The sequence below is a fragment of the Symphalangus syndactylus genome, chromosome 5, assembly GCF_028878055.3.
Source record: "Symphalangus syndactylus isolate Jambi chromosome 5, NHGRI_mSymSyn1-v2.1_pri, whole genome shotgun sequence".
In the NCBI taxonomy this organism is placed as follows: Eukaryota; Metazoa; Chordata; class Mammalia; order Primates; family Hylobatidae; genus Symphalangus; species Symphalangus syndactylus.
The window spans coordinates 65,281,813-65,303,900 of record NC_072427.2 but is presented as its reverse complement, the minus strand read 5'-3'; the positions used below and the strand labels follow the sequence as shown (position 1 = coordinate 65,303,900).

Sequence of the window (22,088 nt, the reverse complement as noted above, 5' to 3'; positions counted from 1 at the left end):
TACAGGCGCCCGCCATCTCGCCCGGCTAATTTTTTTTTTTGTATTTTTAGTAGAGACGGGGTTTCACTGTGTTAGCCAGGATGGTCTCGATCTCCTGATCTCGTGATCCGCCCGCCTCGGCCTCCCAAAGTGCTGGGATTACAGGCGTGAGCCACCGCACCCGGCCTCCAGTGTCCTGAAACTCATTATTTCATGTGTTTTCTGTTTGGTTGGTTGTTTCAGGCAGGATAGTAAACTTGGCCCCTGCTCCTCCATTTTGGCTGGAAAGGGAAGTTGTAATTGTACTTTGTCTGTTTTTTTTTTTTGAGACTCTGTTGCTCAGGATGGAGTGCAGTGGTGCAATCTCGGCTCACTGCAAGCTCTGCCTCCCAGGTTCACGCCATTCTCCTGCCTCAGCCTCCTGAGTAGCTGGGACTACAGGTGCCTGCCACCACGCCCGGGTAATTTTTTGTATTTTTAATAGAGACGGGGTTTCACCATGTTAGCCAGGATGGTCTCGATCTCCTGACCTCATGAGCCGCCCGCCTAGGCCTCCCAAAGTGTTGGGATTACAGGCTTGAGCCACCGCGCCCAGCCTTCAGTCTGTTTTTGTTCAAACTGTGGAGATGCAGATTAAAGTTATTCAATTTTAGGGAAAATGTACACCATACATCCTACTTGCAAAGATTATCCTCTCTGTCAAACCTGTGAGCCAATTCTGACCTTCTAACAGAAAAAGTCTGATTTTTCCATTCACATCAATGTGGTTAATATCTATCCTGTGTCAACCATCTCACTTTCAGTTTGAATTCTTCTTTATTTCTTTTTTTTTGAGTTAAGGTCTCACTCTGTTGCCAGGCTGGAGTGCCATAATGTGATTATGGCTCACTGTAACCTCGAACTCCAGAGTTCAAGTGATCCTGTTGCCTCAGCCTCTGGAGTAGCTGGGTCTACAGGTGTATATCACCATGCTCAGCTAATTTTTATTTTTATTTATTATTTATTTATTATTACTTTTTTTGAGATGGAGTCTCGCTTTGTCACCCAGGCTGGAGTGCAATGGCACGATCTTGGCTTACTGCAACCTCTGCCTCCTGGGTTCAAGCAATTGTTCTTCCTCAGCCTCCTGAGTGGCTGGGATTACAGGCGTGCGCCACCACGCCCGGCTAATTTTTGTATTTTTAGTAGAGACAGGGTTTCGCCTTGTTGGCCAGGCTGGTCTTGAACTCCTGACCTCAGATGATCCACCTGCCTTGGCCTCCCAGAGTGCTGGGATTACAGGCATGAGCCACCGCACCCGGCCCATGCCCAGCTAATTTTTAAAATTATTCTTTGTAGATATGGGATCTTGCTATGTTGCCCAAGCTGGTCTCAAACTCCTGGCCTCAAGCCATCCTCCCACTTCAGCCTTTCAAAACACTGGGATTACAGGCATGAGCCACTGTGTCTCACCTGAAGTTGAATTATTTTAAAAAATTTTTAATTATTTTTTCTTTTTAAATATGTATTTATATATTTTACAATATAACATGTCAATGAATTTAAATTCTTTTTTTTTTTTTTTTAAGATGGAGTCTCACTGTCGCCCAGGCTGGAGTGCTGTGGCGCGATCTCGGCTCACTGTAGGCTCCGCCCCCTGGGTTTTACACCATTCTCCTGCCTCAGCCTCCCGCATAGCTGGGACTATAGGCGCCCACCACCTCGCCCGGCTAATTTTTTGTATTTTTAGTAGAGACGGGGTTTCACCGTGTTAGCCAGGATGGTCTCGATCTCCTGACCTCGTGATCCGTCCGCCTCGGCCTCCCAAAGTGCTGGGATTACAGGCGTAAGCCGCCGCGCCCGGCTGAATTTGAATTCTTAAATGAAGAAGGCACAGAACTGAGCCACAGGGCTGCCCCTGTGAACCTTCTCAAAGAAGCTCTCCAGGCTTTGCTCTTTCGAGGACTTCCTCAAGCAGAGCATTCTCAAGTAGCCCTTTTATTGGTTTTTTACAGCGCAGAGCAAGGTGCCAGAGTAGGATTCAGAATGCGGGAGGGAAGGCAACTGGGAAAGTGGAAGTTGGGAAGGACAGCTGTCAGGCCTGTGGCTTCTTCTTAGGCCCACCAATATGAGGAGGGGAACATATGGAGAAGGCAGCTCTGGAAATGGATTACTTTAAAACTATCTGTGTCCACCTACCTTCTAGAAAGTCTTCATGTCCTTGTAGGTGAGTGCAAACCCTCGTGTGAAGGCCTCTGACACCAAGTGTGAGAAGCCATTGATGGAGCCATTACTGCTTCCTTTGTTGTAGTAGAAGGGATGGGAGAGGAGCAGGCAGGAGCGGAGGGTAGGTAGGTTGGGGCTTTGGTGCCTTGAAGGTGAGGAAATTTCTATTTGAAGGCTTCAGTTTTCTTCATGAAGAATATATATTTTTTTTTTTTTTTTTTTTTTGTCCACTGAGGGGTGGGGGAAGGTGAGATATTTGAGGAAGGTGGAGAAAATATAAAAGAGTCAATAAAAATAATCAAAACTAGTAGCTAGAATGAATACTAGCTAGGCAGAGCTGAGGGTCCAGTTAAGATAGGTGGTCATGAATTCAAACCTACATCAATCTGCTCAGCTGGGTGATTTTCTTTAGCAATATTAAAACTCTTGTTTGTTTGATGGTTGTGGATTTGGTAAGATGCTGATCTTTCCCCTATATTGAGAGAAATGTGAATAATCACAAAGAGGCCTGATAATAATTATGAGAAATTTATGAAGGCCCTTCCAGGGTTCCTCTGCATAGGTTGGCTTTGGATGGCCAGACATTTACATAGCACATAGTGGCTTTCTTTTTTTTCTCATATTCCTGGTGAATTGAGCTACGATTTCTTCTTCTAAGCAGAAATACCTGCAGACCTTAGTTACAGTCATCCCTGTGAACAAGGGTGAGGGTAGAAAGGGTGAGGAATGTCTGTCTTTCCTATCACCAGGTAAATGGGATCTTGATGCTTGGCATAGGGGTCCCAAGAGCTTGCCATTACCCATGTGTATTATCAAAAAATGAGATAATGCCACCATCAAAGAAAAGATCAGGGCCGGGTATAGTGGCTCACCTCTGTAATCCCAGCACTTTGGGAGGCCGAGGCGGGCGGATCACAAGGTCAGGAGATCGAGACCATCCTGGCTAACACAATGAAACTCCATCTTTACTAAAAATACAAAAAATTAGCCAGGCGTGGTGGCAGGCGCCTGTCGTCCCAACTACTCGGGAGGCTGGGGCAGGAGAATGGTGTGAACCTGGGAGGCAGAGCTTGCAGTGAGCCAAGATCGTGCCACCGCACTCCAGTCTGGGCGGCAGAGCAAGACTCCGTCTCAAAAAAAGAAAAGAAAAGAAAAGATCAGAAACTCTCTGGACGATAGGCAAAGGTTGTAAACCAATGTATCCTCTTTCTTAAAATCTGATTTAAAGCCTTCTTCCCTGTCCTGACATGCATCGGGAGAAGGACAGAATGAGTTGGAGAGGGCTAGGGAAGTTTTGGCTTGTAACTCTCTTGAGAAATGTCTTTTTAAAAATTGTCTCGGCCTGGTGCGGTGGCTCACGCCTGTAATCCCAGCACTCTGGCAGGCCGAGGCAGGTGGATCATGAGGTCAGGAGATTGAGACCATCCTGGCTAACACGGTGAAACCCCGTCTCTACTAAAAATACAAAAAATTATCTGGGTGTAGTGGCGGGCGCCTGTAGTCCTAGCTACTCAGGAGGCTGAGGCAGGAGAATGGCATTAACCTGGGAGGCGGAGCTTGCAGTGAGCCGAGATTGTGCCACTGCACTCCATCCTGGACGACAGAGCGAGACTCCGTCTCAAAAAAAAAAATTGTCTCGGCCGGGCGCGGTGGCTCACGCTTGTAATCCCAGCACTTTGGGAGGCCGAGGCGGGCGGATCACGAGGTCAGGAGATCGAGACCACGGTGAAACCCCGTCTCTACCAAAAATACAAAAAATTAGCCGGGCGTGGTGGCGGGCGCCTGTAGTCCCAGCTACTCGGAGAGGCTGAGGCAGGAGAATGGCGTGAACCCGGGAGGCGGAGCTTGCAGTGAGCCGAGATCGCGCCACTGCACTCCAGCCTGGGTGACAGAGCAAGACTCCGTCTCAAAAAAAAAAAAAAAAAAAAAAATTGTCTCAAGCTGGAATATTGCCCACATATCATGGTATGGGATATGCTATATATCTGTAAAAGCTAAGATTCAGCCAATAAAATCAATCTGTCTAACACTGTCACTCTAAAAGTCCCCAAATCACCACAGCCATGGAAGGATGGTTTTCCCATGGTAACAGACTATATCAAGTTTATATATATATATATATATATATATATATATTTTTTTTTTTTTTTTTTTTTGAGATGGAGTCTCACTCTGTTGCCCAGGCTGGAGTGCAGTGGCACAATCTCGGCTCACTGCAAGCTCCGCCTCCCGGGTTCACACCATTCTCCTGCCTCAGCCTCCCAAGTAGCTGGGACTACAGGCGCCCGCCACCACACCTGGCTAATTTTTGTATTTTTAGTAGAGACGGGGTTTCACCATGTTAGCCAGGATGGTCTCGATCTCCTGACCTTGTGATCTGCCTGCCTCGGCCTGCCAAAGTGCTGGGATTACAGGCGTGAGCCACCGCACCTGGCCTATTTTTTTTTTTTTTTTTTTTTTTTGAGACAGTGTCTTGCTCTGTCGTCCAGGCTGGAGTGCAGTGGCATGATCTCGGCTCACTTCAACCTCTGCATCCCGGGTTCAAATGATTTTCCTGCCTCAGCCTCCTGGGTAGCTAGGACTACAGGCATCCCCCACCACTCCCAACTAATTTTTGTATTTTTAGTATCACCCAGCTGAGCAGATTGATGTAGATTTGAATTCATGACCACCTATCTTAACTGGACCCTCAGCTCTGCCTAGCTAGTATTCATTCTAGCTACTAGTTTTGATTATTTTTATTGACTCTTTTATATTTTCTCCACCTTCCTCAAATATCTCACCTTCCCCCACCCCTCAGTGGACAAAAAAAAAAAAAAAAAAAAAAAATACATTCTTCATGATGAAAACTGAAGCACCATGTTGGCCAGGCTGGTCTCAAACTCCTAACCTCCAGTGATCTGCCTGCCTCAGCCTCCCAAAGTGCTGGGATTACAGGCATGAGCCATCATGTCCAGCCTCAAGTTAAATTTTAATAGCATACAGGATACATACTCATACTCAGAATGTGAGTTCAAGGATCAGTGGCACAAATAGGGGAAATGACCTCAAGTTCCAAATGTTAATGTAGTTCTATTAGAGTGTCTGAGTGGGGAGAAATCATTTCTTGAATTTTGCAGGGCAAACATGAGTGCTTTGACTCATTTTCGTATGCCTCACAGCGTGCTTGTAAGCCATGTCTCCAGGGCCATACACTCATTGTAAGTGCCCCTAATGATAATAAAGTGAAGAATCTGCTGCAACTCAAAGGAAATTGAAAGTGCTTTAAGTTCCACATTCCAAAGTCAGGGCTAGAGAGGCAGGCTGGATTTCCCACTGATGTGGACTGCCTGCTGTTGGTTTGGGCCATTCTAGGTATAAGGTAATGTTTTAGATTACTGCTGGGTTCTTCTGGGCCTGGCAACTTAAAAAACAAATCTAATCAATGCATCAGCTGCTATGGCTCATTCACCTTCCTGAAGTGTTGTGTGGCCACAGCCTGCAAGAATGTGACCTGGAAATCCCCAAGTAGGGCCCTCGGGTGTACCCAAATCCCTCATGCCCACCCATCCACCCCTCTGCATTCTGACATTTCAGTGGTTGTGTTCAGGCAAAGTGTCTTCTGCTCATGCTTGGGAGGAAGAGTTCCCTTGACCTCCCTGTGGCTCATTGTCCCTGAGGATACCAGGGCTTTCTCAACCTGGCTGCATGAGAACAGAGGGACACCATTATCAGAGAAACCAGGGCTGATGGGCAGCTCTAGGTCAGAGAGGCCGAATGCTACCTGGACATGAAGAGAGAGGCCCCAGCAGACCCCCCGGGGACAGGTTCAAATTAGGTTCCAGCTTCCCCTTCCTGGTGTCAGGAGTTACTCATCTTGATTTACTTATCTTGCAAAGGAGCCAAGGTATCCTGCCGTACCTGCCTACTGTCTTCTGTCTCTTCCACAACTCCCGTGTCTCTTTTCGGTTTCTGCTCCACTTCTCATGGGCTGCTTGGAGTAGGAAGTAGGTCTCAATAATAAAAAAACTAAATAAAACAAAAACATCATCTGATTTGCCTCCAGCTCTGCCACAGACTATCTGGCCCTGGAACGATCCCTTCCCTTTTCTGATACTCCTCTGTAAAATAGCCTGGATCAGTAGCTTTCATATTACATTCTGTGAAGCTGCCAGGAGCCTGAGGGGTTTCCCAGGTACCCGGAGAGGCTGCAGTGGAAAGAGAGGCTGAGCTGACTCCACCCCCAACACCCAGCGCCCACCAGAGTAGCTGCTTTTTACCTGTTTTATATATTGTTTCTCCACATAGAGCTTCTTTGAAGAAAGAGTCCTGAGGCTACAAAATTTGAAAATTGCTGGAATAAATGATTGCCAAGGCCCCTTCCAGTCTGAGATGCTTGGTCTTCTGAAGTCCAGCTCAAGTTTTTCCTCCTCCAGAAAGCCTTTCTTGTTACCCAGTCCTGGGTACTTGAGCTCCAACAATAATGATGATGGCAGGCATATGGTGCTGTCGGTGAGCCATCCGATCCCTGCGTGTGTATATAAGCTGTCTCCCCAGCTAGAAGGTGAGCTCTTTGAGGGTGGTGTTCAATTTTTCTTCCACACTTCTGTCCCCTTGTAATACCATATGCAAAGTAGGTGTTCAATAAACATGTTGATGCCACCTGGTGTCATGAGCTCTCACGTGGGATAAAACTTCCCCACCAGACTCTGCTTTGGGAAGGAGGAACCAGCCTTTGGTCTGCTTAACGCGCCACAGAGAGACTTGTCCTTAAAAAGCTGGGGACCCTGACCTGGGAAGCAGCTTCAGACTCACACACTTCCCAAAGGGCAGGTCTGAGTTCCTGCCTTGATTGGATTTGGCTTCACCTCTTCTGCCCCTCAGTACCTCTTCTGGTGGGGCCTCATACACTGTGGGTGTAGAAGAGGCGCGGTCCTGAAGCCTGGGAATCAGGTCAACCAGGACGCCCCAGGGAGGGACAGCAGACATCTCAGTCAGATTCCAGAGGGAGGCACAGGGGAGATGGAGAGGAACTCCTGGTTTTTTTTGGAATACAGCTCTCTCAGGAAGTGGAGGCCCAAAGAGAGTGGCTGGATTCAGTCAGAGACATCAGAGAAAGCGGATTGGAGGAGGGTGCTAGAGGTGAAAGATCAAGACAGCCATATGCCAATGTCCCCAAGGCAGGTAGCCAAGGGGAAACTGGAGGTTGTAGTGGTGGAATGAAACCGCTCTGCCATTTAGTGGCTAAGTGACCCTGAGGTCAGTTCATCTTACTTAGTCTCAATGTCTTTACCTATAAATTGGGGGCAAAAGAACCTGACCAACATCAGGCTACCCTGTAGTGAAGTGGTGAGATAGATTCCAAGGAGACTAAAATGTGCAGAGATGGAAAGGCTTATTACTGTTTATTAACACAGGAGAACACAGGAGCCTGCTTCCAAAGAGGGACTGTCCCGTAATTGACAGATGCTCCGAGGCTGACCATCCTCCTTCTCCTGCTGCACACCCAGAAGCCATCTATGGCTGGATTTGGAGAATTTCTGGTCAAACCGATGAGTATGAGGAGAGCAGGGCAGTTGGGGAGAGAGGTCCCAGCCCAATCCTGCCCAGAGAAGCTCCCAAAAGAGAGGGAAGTGTCCTGATGAAGAGCCCATGAAAGGGGTGAGACCCAGGAGGCTGCGGAGATTCCTGCGGGCTCCTCTGGTCAGTAAGGAGTCTCACTGAAGTTCTTGTAACTTGGGATGGGGGCCAGGTCAGCCACCTCTGATACCAGAAGCTACACATCTGGCCTTCCCCACTTCTAGAGGAGGGGTCTTAGATGGTGCTGTGGGGGCAGACAAGCCCTCAGCAGGTCACAAGCAGGTCCCCTCCAAAACCCCTCCTGCTGGAATCCTCCAGATGTGAGGAGTAGGAGCAGACAGATCAAGGCTGGGACATCTGGCAGGGTTTAACATCCACAGCTGGAGAGTGAGACCTCTCCCTGTAGATCTGGAGAAATACCTTCAGGCTCCAGCCTATTGCTGCCCTTGCCTTGTCACTCCTGACAGGGTTCTGCGCCCTGTCCGCCCTCTCCGGGTCCCCCTCAGCTGCTATAGCCTGACGTGTGGGTGCTGGGCCTGCGCAGCCAAACATCTGGCAGGTCTGGCTGGCTATTGGGCAGCATCACAGGGCTGCCATCCCCTGGCCCCCCTCGGCCCTTCCAGGACAAGCTGCTCTGATGGGAAGCGGGCAATGATGGGTCATACACTGTCTCCCTCAGCGCCAGCCACAGGGTGTCCCGCTTCCCATTGAGCTGGCCTCGCTCAAGGACTGGCTGCCCAGTGTCATCCAGGTCATCTGGGGACACACCCACGGAATCTGGTACACGGGCACTGGGCTCAGAGGTGCTTAGGCAGGTCTCATCAGAGACGCTGAGCCCCTCCAGGGTGCTGGCTGAGGAACAGAAGCCATCAGTAGGATCTGCAGCCTTGGCCTTAGGGGAGTGGGCTGGGGCTTCCGGTGAGGCTGGCAGGGGCTCAGCCTCCTCCCCTTGGGAGTCCTGCCTGGCCCGGGTTTTGGGGCTGGGGCCAGCCTGCTTATAGGGGGAGGAGGTCTGCAGGGCAGGGCACTGGCTGAAGACTGCCTGGTGGTCCAGCAGCAGCTCCCTTGGGGAGGCAGGGGCTGGTGGGGGCCGGGAACAGCAGGGACCATCATGGAGCTGCAGATCTTCAGAGAGTACTGAGGGCCGGTGGGACAGCTTGCTGGTGGCTGTGCTGGTGTCAAAGCTGGGGCTCCGACGCCGTGCCAGGGGCTGTAGCTCATACTGCTCTGAGCAGGACCCGGGCATCCCTCCCACTGACCCTGGTCGTGGGCGGCCTGCCTTCTCCCCACCAGGGTCCCCAGTACCAGCATCCCATGGCAGGTGGGCACAGGGCCAGAGGATCTGCCCACAGTTCTTCTCTGGCCCGAAGAAACAGCAGAGAGATTGAAAGAAGAAGCTGGCAAAGCCACAACTGACGCATTTGACCATCATAAGGATGATGCCCAGCTTGCGATAGAGCAGCACTGTGGCGGGCAGCATGAGCACGCCTGCTGCAAACAGGGCTGCAGCCCCCATGGCTGTGGCGCAGCTGGTCTGGCGCAGAGAGAAGGCCACACGGCTCAGGCGGTCAGGGTGTGGGCACAGGTGATAGGAGATGCAGTAGTTGACAGTGAAGTCCACTGAGAGGCCCACTGAGGCAGAGAGAAACAGGGCCTCGGCAGTGTTGAGCTGCCACTCGAGGAGAACCAGGAGTCCTACAGTGAGGAGCACCGTGCCTGCCACAGCTGCCACGGAGAATAGGCTGAGAGGAACATTCCAGGTGCCCAGGAGCAGTGTGGCAAAGGCCAGCGCCAAAGCCAGGCCCAGCACCACAGCAGGCTCAGTGCTCAGGCTGTGCTGCAGGCTATACAGCTCTAGACGGCTGGTGAACCAACCACGGCGGAGGCCTGGAGGTGCCATGCCCAGCTCTGCTGCCAGCCAGTGGCTGACCTCATTGTAGAAGAGTTGGGTCTGGTTGTAGTCCGGACTATTCCGGAAGTTGGTCTGGAATTGCAAGACCAGGGCGGCCAGGCTGCCATGGGCATCAAAGCGGAGTCCCAGGTCCTGGGTGCCATCGGGGCCTTGCTCCAGAGCCATCATTTTCAGGCAGTGCAGGAAAAACTGGGGGGCCCAGGGGAAGTCCGAGTGGCCGCAGCAGAGGTCAGGCCCCAGGCGGGCGCAGCCGGGGCTCTCCATCCAGCGCTGGAGGGTCTCCATGAAACACAGCGTGGGCCAGCTTTCCTGCAGGGTGTCGAAGAAGCTCTGATTCCGGGCCCGGTGGCAGAGTGCCAGCAGCCAGCGCTGGGCCTCAGGGCCGCTGGCCGAGAAGGCAGGGTCCCTCACCAGACTGCTGTTGCTACGAGGGTCCAGAGGGTCGCCAGTGTCCACAGGCAGGACGCCCCACACCAAAACCACGGGCATGTGGCCGCCCTCGCCCTGCGGCAGCTGCTCGAACAGGAACAGCTGGCGATACTCCGCGTCGAAGCGCTCGAAGGGGTGGCTGGGCCGGAAGACCTGGCCGCCGGGCGGCGGCAGCGTGGGCAGCCGCAGGCGGGGGCTGACTCCGGCGATGTAGGCGCCCCCTGCCGCCAGTGCTGCGAACCAGCAGATCCAGATGTAGCGGAACTTGATGACGCCGCAGGGCAGCAGGCGCTGGAAGAGCAGACGCGAGGTGCCGGCCGCCGCCCTCCGCAGGCCGCGGAGCCGCCGGTGCAGCGCCAGCAGCAGCCGCCGGGGCGCGCTGCCCTCCCACCGGCCCCGCGCCCGGCGCGCACAGCCGCGCGCCAGGTAGCGCTCGTGGAGCACGGCGGAGGCGGGCAGCCAGACCAGCGTGACCGCCAGGTGCACCAGCACAGCCGTGCCCATGAAGAGGGCGAGGCAGCGAACGGCCGGCAGGCGGCTCAGGTAGCTGGCGTAGAAGGCCGCGCTCGTGGTGAGGCCGGAGACCAGCAGCAGGTAGCCGAAGTGGTGCATGGTGCGGCCCACGCGCTGCGCCAGCCCCCCCGACGGCAGCTGGCTCTTGCTGAGGCGCCACAGGTCGAAGAAGATGAGCGTGTGGTTGGCGCAGACGCTGCTCAGCAGGAGGAGGGCTGCCAGATTGACGAAGGGGAAGTAGGCCATGCGGAAGGCCACCTGGTAAAGGAAGAAGGCCACCAGCAGTGAGCCCAGCACCCCCAGCAGCACCATGAGCGTGAGGAAGAGTGAGCGCAGGTACAGGGCGATGCCGAAGAAGATGGCAACCAGAGCCAGCAAGGGGTACACCGTGTCCTGGACCAGGAAGTGCCTCAGCAGCTCCTGCTTGAGGCCCAGGTCCATGCCAGTGACAGAGGTGTAGTTGTCAGCGAGCCCCCAGGGGGTGGCCAGCCGGTCCAGGTAGATGTCCATCAGGGGAGCACCCTTTGGGGTGGGCAGGAAGAGCAGGCTGTACTTGAGGGAGGGCACCTGGTAGTCAGTGGTCTGGGGACTCAGAAAGTCCCTGTCAAGCAGAAAGTGCAGGAGTTGGTAGATGGCACTACTCTGGGAGCACTTGGTGGGAACCTGGGCACAGCGTGGGGACTTGTTTTGCCCGGGTCCCAGACAAGAGGGCACCAGGGCACCACTGTGGTAGTAGAGGGCACAGGTCCGAAGCAGGGCCAGTGTGCGGGCTGCGTCAGCTTGGGTAGTGTCCAGGCAGGAGGAGCGGTTGGAGAGCACAGCCAGATAGTTGCCTAGGGACCAGCTGGGGCAGCACTGGTTGGCTGCTGTCCGCTGGCACAGAGCCCCGAAGCTGGTATGGGAGCGAATCTGTAGGGCACACGCAGGAGGAGAGAGGTCAGGGGCAGCCCAAGGGCCCAGGTTTTCCCAGTCCTATACAAGGCTCTCTCACCTCCTTTCACACTACAGGGCAGGCGCAGAGAGGGATCTTGACAGCCTGGTGAGACCGGCTTGTCTCCCAGCTGCCTTTGGCTCCTGGCCCAGGTGCCAGCAGCTAGATCTTGACTTCATCGAAGAGGAGCCTCAGGGATGCTGCCCCAGGCTTCAGCCTGAGAGGCCTTGCTCTAAGGGCCCCTGTAGGTCACACAACCCAACTCCGCGTGGCCTGAGCTAGGAGTAAAAGTGGAGGTAGCAGCCACAGATAGAACAGGGCCAAGGTCCAAGGAGCTGAAGCAAGCAATGGGAAAAGTGTAGGCCAAAACATTCCAGGTTCAGGGTCACTGCCAAACCCCAGCTCCCGTCTGTCCACTGCACTGCTTAAACCCTCTTAGGGCCAGGGCTGTTTCTTTTTCAAATCTCATGCCTCCTTTTTTCTCCTTTCCTGTTGTTGACATCACAACAGCTGATGTAGTACAGAGAGCACTGGCCTGGGAGTCAGAGGCCCTTGCTCTGCCACTAACTGGCTGTGTAACCTTGGGCCTGACATCATGGTGACAACACAGTAACACTTATTGAGAGATTACTATTGCCAGCCATTATGCTGTATTTTTTTCAAATGCTATCTCATTTAACTGTCACAACATCCCTGTGAGGAAAGTACGTTTATCATCCCCATTTAACGCTTATGAAGCCTGAGGGACTGAGACGTTAAGAAACATGCCTGAAGTCACACAGCAAGAAGCCTTAGAGCTAGCCTTGAATTCAGGCATCTGACTCTATAACACATGTTCTTAACCAGTCTTTTGGTACTTAGGATATCCTCGTGTGAAGTGGGGGGCTGGGCTACTGTGTGGTTTTCACACCGTTTTTAGCAGCAAACCTTTCTTCAGATGTTATTGTGTATGATTCTCCAGTTAGCATAAATGGATTGGCACTGCTCAGGTTGATGGGGGCTGAGGCCTTGAAGCCCACAGTCTCAGCTCCCTGGGCCAGGGCCTCCTCACCCACTCTGGAGGGCCCTTTCAGGACCTTTTGGAAACCCGCAGTCCCTGCAGGGGCTCGCTTCCAGCACTTCCATCTTGGCTCTTCTAAAAACAGCCAACTCTTCTTTTCCCACCCCAACCTGGAGACTCTCAGCAGGGTTGGAATAATTTTCTAAGCAGGGAATGCTCTTCCCCAGTCCACCCCCTGGCAGTCTTGGCTCAGCTGTATTTCCTTGGGATCAGTTCCCTCATGTCCTTAGTTCCCCCCAATCCCCTGGCACCTCCCCCACCAGCTCACCTGGTCCTGTTCCATGCGACACATGGAATGGATGGCATGCAGGTTCCATAGGCTGCCCGAGGAGGTGGACATGAACACCAGCTTTGCATAGCTCTTCTCTGCAACATACCCCCCCAACCCAGAGCTCAGTCCTTTGGCCCCAGGTCCTGGGTCCTCCAAAGGGAAGAAGCTTACCCAGGGCCACATGAGGTTCAGATTCTCAGGCATCTCAAGCCTGTGCATGGACTGCCTGATCCTGTCCCTGTGCCTCACCCCAACCCAGCTTCACCCTGTCTGGCTGGAGCATCCAAGAACTCCCTTATCCCAGCTGTAACCCGGCTTCTTTGGATTGACTGTGGCCAGCTGGCCACCTTCCCTTTCTGTCTGCCCAGATTTGTTCTGGGCCTGCCTGTCCTACTAGGTGGGGTGGGGACCACTATTAAAACCGGGAACTGGCCAGGCTGCAGCTTACCAGGGGGGCCACAGAAGAAGTTCTCTTGCCTTCTGTCCTCCAGGGGCTCCACCATTCTCGGAGGCCGGACGACGCTCTCCTGGGCACTGCCTCTGGGTGCAAGCCTCAGAGTGTTGTGGGAGCTTGAGCTGAAGTGGAGAGAATATCTATGCCAGGCACCATTAGGGTTGGAAGACTCAGAGGAGGCTGGACATCACTCCCCAGGGAGCCCTGGCAAGCCCCTCTGACCTGCCTTGAGGTGGGTCACCCAATGTCCCCTTCCTGGAGATCTCATTCTTCCCTCTCCCACCCACAGTGAAAAGATGAGAGCCTGTTACCTGTTCAGCTCAAGGTCTGGGGAAAGGAAAAGCAGCTTCCTGGGGCCTGTGAGGGCTTGTAGTGCTCTCCAGACCACTAACTTGCTCCCAATGTCTGTGTCCCGTGGCTCAAAGCCCTGCAGGGAGGAGGGTGGAGAAGAACAGGTGGGCAGGGTAGGAGTTCTCCATTTGGGTGCTTCTCAGCTCTGCCCCTTTGACTCCTCAGAGCAGGGAAGGCCAGCCCGCCTGCCTGAATTGTGGATGTGAGTCTGAACTTTATACCATCTCCCCAACTCTCTCTGGAGGTCAAGAGCCTACCATGGCTACCCTACCTCCAACTTTCTTCCCCTGGGGACCCCGTCCCACCCCTTGGTTCCTCACCAGCAGAGGCTTGGAGAAGTCAGGCAGCCGGGCCCCCAACAGTCCAGCCAGGGTGCAGAGGAAGATGACAGCCAGACACAGCATCAGCACGGCCACTGGCCACTCAGCAATCAGCTGGGAATAGCTGGGAAAGAGGGAGGAGTCCACATGAGTTGGGTGTGGTAGCAACGGGTGCTGAGCTCAGGCTCCACCCAGAAGGGGTGCTAGATAGAGCAGAGAGCACGTGGAACAGGGCTAAACTGGGCACCAGCCTGGTCACCCTTAGAGATCCAGGGAAGGCCCAGGCCTACCTCTTTGGCATCTGGAAGGCTCGTTCCTGCCTGTGGAAGAGAAGAAAAGATGCTTGCTTGCCAGAGTCCTCTTGCAGGGAGTGTGTTGGGGTGGAGGTGGGGTGGTAGTGGGTAAGTGAGGGATAACCGATGGTATTAACCCTTTTAGCGCTTTGCCACTCCCAAGTTCCAACCCTTACTTCCTGTTGCATCCAGTTGCCTCCTAAGAAAGGAGTCTAGAGCCCCGGCGGTCTGCCCCACTCTTAAGCCCCACCGCATTTTCCAGTGGCAGCTGGCAGGCTGCTGGACCCCTCCTTACCTGACGCTGACCACATGGTGCTGCACAGCGGGTGGCTTCCAGGTCCCATCGCGCTGTGAGGGGTCTGGAGAAGGGCTGAGGCTGGAGCCGTGGGAGCAGAGAGCTGCCCGATCCCCAAGTCCTGGCAGGGAACTGCCCCCTTGGTATTCCTGCAGTGCCCGGGGATAGGTGAAGTGGGCAGGGGCCAAGGGGCTGGATGGACCCACAGGCTGGAGGGTGGAAGTTGTTGGTGGGGGTCCTGAAGAGCTGGAAGGGTCCTCCAGGGGGCAGCTGTGGAGGGAGCAGCTTCTCTCTGGGCTTGCCTCAGGGGCCACAGCCTTGGTCTGGGTGCTAGGAAGAGAGGAGACAGGGAAGATGGGGGTGGGGGATGGTGGTGGGCCACCCCATGCCCCAGCATTATTCAGTTCAGTAAGACAAGACAAGGGGACAGGGACTCAGGGTTGATTTATTAGTAGTCCTGGGGGAGAAGTGAGAGGTGAGGAGGCCAGGGGCTCGAAGTCTGCGCCCTCAGCCTACCTCATGGAGACCATTCTCTCATTCACTCACTTTCCACACTCTCAAAAAACAATTGGCAGGCTGCTACATGCTAGGCCCTGTGCTAGACACTGAATGTGCTTTCACATATATAATTTTTTTTTTTTTTTTTTTTTGTGACGGAGTCTCTCTCTGTCGCCTAGGCTGGAGTGCAGTGGCGCTATCTCAGCTCACTGCAAGCTCCGCCTCCTGGATTCAAGCCATTCTCCTGCCTCAGCCTCCTGAGTAGCTGGGATTACAGGTGCCCGCCACTACGACTGGCTATTTTTTTTTTTTTTTTTTTTTTTTTTTTTGTATTTTCAGTAGAGACGGGGTTTCACCGTGTTAGCCAGGATGGTCTCTATCTCCTCACTTCGTGATCCACCTGCCTCGGCCTCCCAAAGTCCTGGGAGTTACAGGCGTGAGCCACCGAGCCCGGCCGATCTTACTCACTCCTTACAAAAACCTCAAAGAGGAGGTGTTTTCTTCAACTGATAGATTTGAAAACAGGTTCAGTGACAGATGAAGAGCTGGTGCTCGAGCCCAGTTCTTCCGACTTGCAGTCCTGTGCTCTTTCTGCTGCAGTCGTCTGCTCTTTCTCTTTCCAGACAGATTATTGAGCACGTGCTGCACTCCTATTCCCATGTTAGAGCCTTGGAACTTTCTCTTCCCTCTGCCTGGGTTGCTCTATCCCCCCAATAATTGCATGGCCCTCTTTTTTATTCTGGTCTTGTTTCAACTAGTACTTCTTCAGAGAAGCCTTTCCTGACTACTGTCTCTAAAATAGTCACCCACCAGCTCTCCATCTCCCTATCTTGCTTTATATTTTTTTCATAGCATTTGTTGCAATTGAATATTATATTATAGAGTCGTCATGTTTATTGCCTGTCTTTCATGTGGAATGTGAGTGCTGGGAGAACAGGGGCCTGTTGCATTTGTTCATCTCCGTATCGACAGTGCCTTGGTAGTGCCTTGCACACAGAAGGCGTCCTGGAAATGTTTGTTGAATGAGTGCTAGGCTGGCTGCTAATAGTGGTGCTAGGAAGAAGACCCGGTCCTTGCCTTCTAGGCACTCACAGTAGTTGGGAGGTGTTGACAGACCAACATGTTGAATGCTGTGAGTGGGGAAGTCACAGAGGGCTGAGGGAGCTCAGAGGGGGCCCAACTTTGACAGGGGGTGGGGTGGTCAGGGAAAGTTTGTGGAAGCAACTGCTGTCCTTCCACCTACCCTGTCTTGGGCCATGCATGGAGCAGATTTGCTTTGTAAGGATGTGCACAGTTGGGAGAGGGAGTTGGGACACCCCCTCACCCCAAGGAACTTGTCAGAAAAGTTAGCAATAGAGTCTTCTCCCAAAATTACTCATAAGGGCAATACTCTGTGCATGTGTGCAGCCCCACTCCTTGGGTTTAGGGAGAGGTGGAGTCTCAACCCTAGTGGCAGGATTGCAGACCCAGATTAGGAAAAGATGGCTACAGAACAGAGTGCCCATGGGGGGTTCCCAGAGGGGTTCTGGACTGGTCAGCCTTGCAGAGCCCTGTCTTCTTCTCCCCTGCCTCTGCCTGGCTCACCCAGCCTGCTCACCAGAGTTTGCGTAGCTCCCAAGGAGAGCCAGATCTATGCAGAGCCAACTCTGGCTTCCAGTCCTGGCTGGTGCACTGCTGAAGGGGCTGTGAGCTGCAGTCCCAGCCTCAGTGGCAGATGGGCATTGCCCACAGAGGCTGAGTTCAGCCCACAGACTGAGGAGAGGAACTAGGAAGGAAAAACATGCTCTTTCTTTCTTTCCCAGAAGGATGGCAGGCTGGCCCAGCAGTCCAGGAGAGAATGACCCTCATGCTGAGGGTGAAATGGGGGAGCAGTGGAGGTGGGCTCCTGACTCGAAAACTGTTTGGCTGTGGGGCCTTGGGAAAGACACACAATTCTTGGAGCATTGGCATCCTTGTCTGTTGAAGATATGAGATAATGCCCACCTCTTGGGTTTGCTGTGGGAATTAACTGATGTAACATATGTGAGGTTCCTGGCACAGGGTCTGTCATGTGGAAGACACGTTTGCTTTCCTGCCCCTTCCCATGGTCAGTGTGGCAGGGAGCATATACTTTTAGAAGTGTGTTTGTATTTACAGTTTGTCCTCTTTTGGCACCTCAGATAATATATCTCCATTTTAGAACTTCTCACACCTTGAGAATCTCACTACCTATATAAATACTTTCCTTTTTGTTATCCAAAAGCTGCATTAAAATTTGATCTCATGATTTTAATCACTGATACTTATTTTTTACAAACTCAGCATTTAGGAAAATAGGAATTTGACCAAAGTTGTTCTAAAGCAAGACCTCAGATGACTCCATAAAGTTAATAACGTAAGCAGCCAGTGTCCTGGCAGATAAAAGACTCTGTAGGCCAATCCCTGTGGGCCAGTGAGAAGGTGGATAAATGGCCTAGGTTGTGTGTGTAAGTGTGGACATAGACTTCTTTAAGATGTTAAATTCTGCAGGTTTTTCTTGAGCACTGTCCTGTGCTTTAGCATTGTCCTTGCTCCTAGAGGCCTGAAGATGACCCACCAGCCTTGGTCTCCCTCTTCAGAGCAGCGCTTGCCTTCTAGAGGTCAGGAGAGTGGGGCAGCCTGGGTGGAGGTGGGGGGCCTGTTCCAGCTGCCCATGACCTTAGATAACTGATCACTGGGCTTGTCTTAGGAGCCAGGGCCCCCTTGGAGTGTCGGTTTCTTTTGCATTAGGGGAAGCCAGCATTCCAGAGGATACTGGAGAAGAGTGGGTGCACTCTTGGTTACCTAGTTTGCTAAAACCTCCCAAGTCCACCCTTTTCCTTAGCTGGCTCTTCAAGGGGGATCTTAGCCTCCACCACTGGTTTGCTTCTGCTGGTTGTCTCCCTGGCCCCAGCTCCTTCCCTTTAACTCCTGCTATTCCTCTTCAGGGACCTAGGATCAGCTGCCCCCAATCTCACCCTTCCTGACTGTGCCCACCATTATCAATGTGGCAGAATTTGAAACCTTCCATATTCTGACTGCTGTAGAGCCAGGCCTTTTCTTCAAACCTCCCATGAGAAAAACCGACCTCCACTCTTCTCAGAATAAAAGCTTTCTCTTGTCACCTCCTGCTGCCCTCTGCTCTCAGGAGGCTCAGTAAAATAGGAGTTAAGCACCCCAGGGCTACACAGGGGTTTTTAATTCTCATTCCCTCAGTTCCATGGCCCTCACTGGGATGAGTAACTTCCAGGGTTGCCTGCCTGGGCCTGCAGGCCTGTATATCAAGTGAGTAGGGCAGGCAGGGGGATGGAAAGTGGGGATGCAGGCCTCACTTAAGAGGTCAGCATCCCAGCAATCAGGGCCTGGCTGACAGTCTCCCAGACACAGAGACCAAACCGGAAAGCCTCATGAGGGGCAAATGTATATTGCATTAACTATGCCCCCAAGCCCACAGACACACAGCCATGTGAACATCAGTGTGATCCCACAGAGTGGCCAGGACAGATGGGGGAGCAGCTCATATCACTAGGAAAATAAAAAGGTAATTTTAAAAACACAAAGTGTGAACTATTTCAAATTCCTCTCTAGCCAGTGTGTGTATACATGCACATGTTGTGTGTGTGAGTTATTCACTGTGTATCTATCCCCAGAGTGCTACCCAGCTCAGTAGGAGCATTTTTGTGTTTCTTGAATCACATAAACGAGTCCCTATGCCCGACTAGTGTCCATGGTCTCTGGAGAAGTCCAGAGAGGGGCCAGAGGCCCCAGGGAGTTTCTGGAAGAGAGCAAGTGGATCCTATGCCCAGGGGAAATGAGACTGGACACGGCTGATCCTTGGCAAGATATCTGAGACAGCAAATGACTCTTCTGCCCCTTCTAGGGAGGCTTCTGGCCCCAGGCCCTCGCTCTGTCCTGTCACTGCTCCATCCCTGGTCTCTTTGATCAGGTCATAGTCCCAGGCAGGTCCCTGGTCTGGTGAATACACCCATCCTGTGTCTCACCTTCTTGAAGGCTTTGTGACTTTCAGACTGAAGAGTGGCTAAATCTATCCAGGCTAATGTGTTAACAGTAAAGGGAAGAAAACATTTCTCTCTACTTGTGGGGCTTTCTCTCCCTCTGGGGTACAGAATGTACATTTTAATTGGGGTAGTCTGGAGACGATGTGTCCACTTCTGCTATTGTTATCAAGGAATGCCTTTTATTTCAGTCCAGGCAGGAAAGAGGCAGTGTCATGTCAGAAGAGGGATTCTGGGGGCGGCAGAGCCAGGCAGGGCACAGAAATTGCGCCATATTGCTACCTAGCTGGGCTGTTCCCTCACACATATGGTGGAGGAAGGGAGAAGAGAGGTACTGAGATCTGGGCCCTCAGCAGGAAGGTGTCCCTCCTGTCCCACCAGTCTGGAGCTTCTCCAGGGGTGGTACAGGCCAGCGGCCTGAGCACCAAATCCTTCCCATCTTAGCGGCTCCAGCCAGTGTGGCTGCCACATGCAGGGACTGGAACCCACACGTGCACTGCTGGGGGCCATGCAGGGCAGGCAAGCGACTGATGGTGACAAAGACAGTCCCTGACGTGCCTGCCGAATGTCTGCCTTCCCCAGGACACCCGCCTTGGCGAGCCTCCCATCCACGATTCACGCACACCTTCATGCACACTGGCACGCTGAAACCCGGACTGAGGTTACTGCGGGCTTGGGGCTTCCGGAGAAGACGCAGGGGCAGGGCCTAGAAGGAGGGGCCGGAGGAGCCAGGGAGTCCTGGCCTTAGAGGAGGGGTAGGAGCCGTGGGTGGGGCAGGTTCCCTAAGCGGGGAGGGCGATGGGGGCTGACACTAGGGGGTGTCAGGGAGCGAGGAAATTGACCCGACAGGATGAGGGCGTGGCGAGGGGGGCCTGGAGCTTGGCGACCCCGGGAAGGGGCTCCGGGAGGGTCTGGGGAATGAATGGGGCAACATATGGCGGCTACTGGGGATACCTGGGGCGGGGAAGGTCTGGGAGGGTCTGTGATCCGGGTCTGCGGAGCGGTCCGCCCTACCTGTCCGGGGAGCCGCCGTCTGGGGCCAAGGGCTCCCCCTCGGGCCGTTGCTCCCCTTCCGGACCCGGGCCGGGAGCCGGACCGCTGCCGCCGCCGCTGCTGCTGCTGCTGCTGTCACCGTCCATGCCCGTGGGCGGCACCGCTGTCCGGGCGCTGGTGCTGAAGCCGCGGCGGCGGCGGCGGCGGCGGCGGCGGCGGCAGGGGGGGCCGGGCTCGTGCGCATGCGTCGGCTCTGAGCGGGCCGGTCGCTGGGCGGGGCGAGGATGAGCCCAGCCAATGGGCGCGGCGCCGCGGCGGGAGTGGAGCGCCCTGTCTCTAAGATCGCGGGGCTGCGGGTGTGAGCGCTCCTCTGCTCCCGCCAGGCCTGAGAGCCGCTGTTAGGAGTCGGGCCGTGCAAGCCTTCCTAGCGGCCTCGGCCTTCCCGTAAGGAACCAGGGAGCGCGACACATGCAGAGATCCTCACAAATCGAAACGCAGACCCTTCCAGCCGGATAGAGGGCGAGCTCCACGCCCGCACTTCACCACGCTGGACGCACCGGGTCGAGAGGCTGGTAGCTTCAGGCCTGCGAGGTTCCCGGCTCGCTCAGCGCCCTCCTCCCCTCCCCAGTGGGGCGAGGCATCAGGTTGGGTCTTTCTTCCCATCCTTCTGGACTTCGACTTGGACCTGGGTGTGCGCCCCTTAGATGTGGAGCCCTGACTCCGTTATTCAAGTGCGCAGTCTGATGAAGGAGGTGGGGGAAGAAGAGAGGCGCTCAGATCATCCCCAGCTCCTTCTCTTTCTTTTTTAAGATGTGAAAGGTTTATAAAGCAAGCAAATCACAGTAAGCTAAGGTTAATTTTTGATTCAGGGGGTACATATGCAGGTTTGTTATAAGGGTATATTGAGTAATCCCAGATCCTTTTTTATAGTCACCGCTGCCCTCCCCCCCCACCTCAGCCTGGGAGGTGCCCAATAGCCACTGACTCCAGGGCACTGGGAAGTGCCCAATAGCCACTGACTCCAGTGCCACCTCCCCGACCAGGGAGTAGCTGTGAGTAGAGCACATTTGGGTATGATGGACTGTGGACAGACCTGGCTAAGGGGTCTAGAACTGGAATAGATATTGGCAGTGTGAGAAGCCTGGGGGGCTGGGAGTGGAGAGGATCCCGGATGTGGGATTTGCCTAGACAGAAAGGGTTTTACAGCAAGCAGGCTGTTCAGGGCCGGGTTACTTGTGCAGGGAGAGGCCTTGGTTGAAGACATGGGGCTGAGGAGAGAGTCAGGAACACTTGGACTATAGGTATCCCTAAAATGTGTGCCAGTGCCCGTCTGTGTAAGACATAGGTCATAAGGAATGGGGTGGAAGAATCTAGAGGTGTAGAAATGTTGGATCTGCCCTGAATAGCTTATAGTTTGGTTGGAGAGATAAAGGGCCAGCCCATAAATTGCTGCCGATAGGCAAGATATGGTCAGGTCCATGAGGTGGTTGATACCATCTCTTCTCTGCAGCTTGCTGCAGAGAAGGGGACAGTTTGCAAAGAGGAAGGATCTCTTTCTTCCTAATAGGCCTTAGGGAAGGCTTCTTGGAGATGGTGGGGCTTCAGCTGGCTTGGAAGAAAGGCTAGGCTTTGAAATGTGGAGGTAGGAAAGAGGGAAGGCATTCCTGACCTGGGGTGGGGGCATTCTTCCTTGCCTGTGCAAACAAAGGTAAGGGGGCTGGAAAGTTCAGTGTATTTTAAGGGAATGGTGAGAAACCATCTGGATTGGAGGGAGGCTTCTGGTCTGTAGAGTGAGGCATGCAAGCTGCAACCTTGGAAGGCCCACCAGATCTGGATGTACAGGATGGCATAGAGGTAATGAGGCCACACTTGAGGTCCCTCGATGGGAGGGTACAGGAGTGAAAAGGAAAGGAGAGGTGACCTTACACAGCCATTTATAGTGAGCACCATGGCGTTAAGCTTCTGAGAATGCCAGGATGGTTGCCCCATCTTCACAACTAGGGATCTTGGAG

At 53.5% G+C, this 22,088-nt stretch overlaps 1 protein-coding gene across 7 annotated transcripts; it reads right to left on the bottom strand.

The window, feature by feature from the left end:
• Nucleotides 1-285: 285 nt before the first annotated feature.
• On the bottom strand, nt 286-20,299 carry DISP2 (dispatched RND transporter family member 2). Of its 7 annotated transcripts, none has more exons than XM_063640289.1 (10): nt 20,098-20,299; nt 14,573-14,902; nt 14,275-14,304; nt 13,985-14,108; nt 13,625-13,740; nt 13,308-13,435; nt 12,857-12,954; nt 6,085-11,506; nt 2,158-2,414; nt 286-597 (listed from the first exon to the last, which is right to left on the bottom strand). In XM_063640289.1, exons 1-8 carry the CDS (start codon nt 20,220-20,222, stop codon nt 8,246-8,248), a joined length of 4,212 nt encoding a protein of 1,403 aa, XP_063496359.1. In that variant the 5' UTR covers nt 20,223-20,299; the 3' UTR covers nt 286-597; nt 2,158-2,414; nt 6,085-8,245. The 7 variants fall into 7 exon arrangements, with proteins under 7 accessions (XP_063496359.1, XP_063496356.1, XP_063496358.1 ...); XM_063640286.1 differs by having other exon boundaries at nt 286-2,414; nt 6,085-6,192; nt 6,444-11,506; XM_063640288.1 differs by having other exon boundaries at nt 286-2,414; nt 6,085-6,157; nt 6,444-11,506.
• Between the last annotated feature and the right edge of the window lie 1,789 nt (nt 20,300-22,088).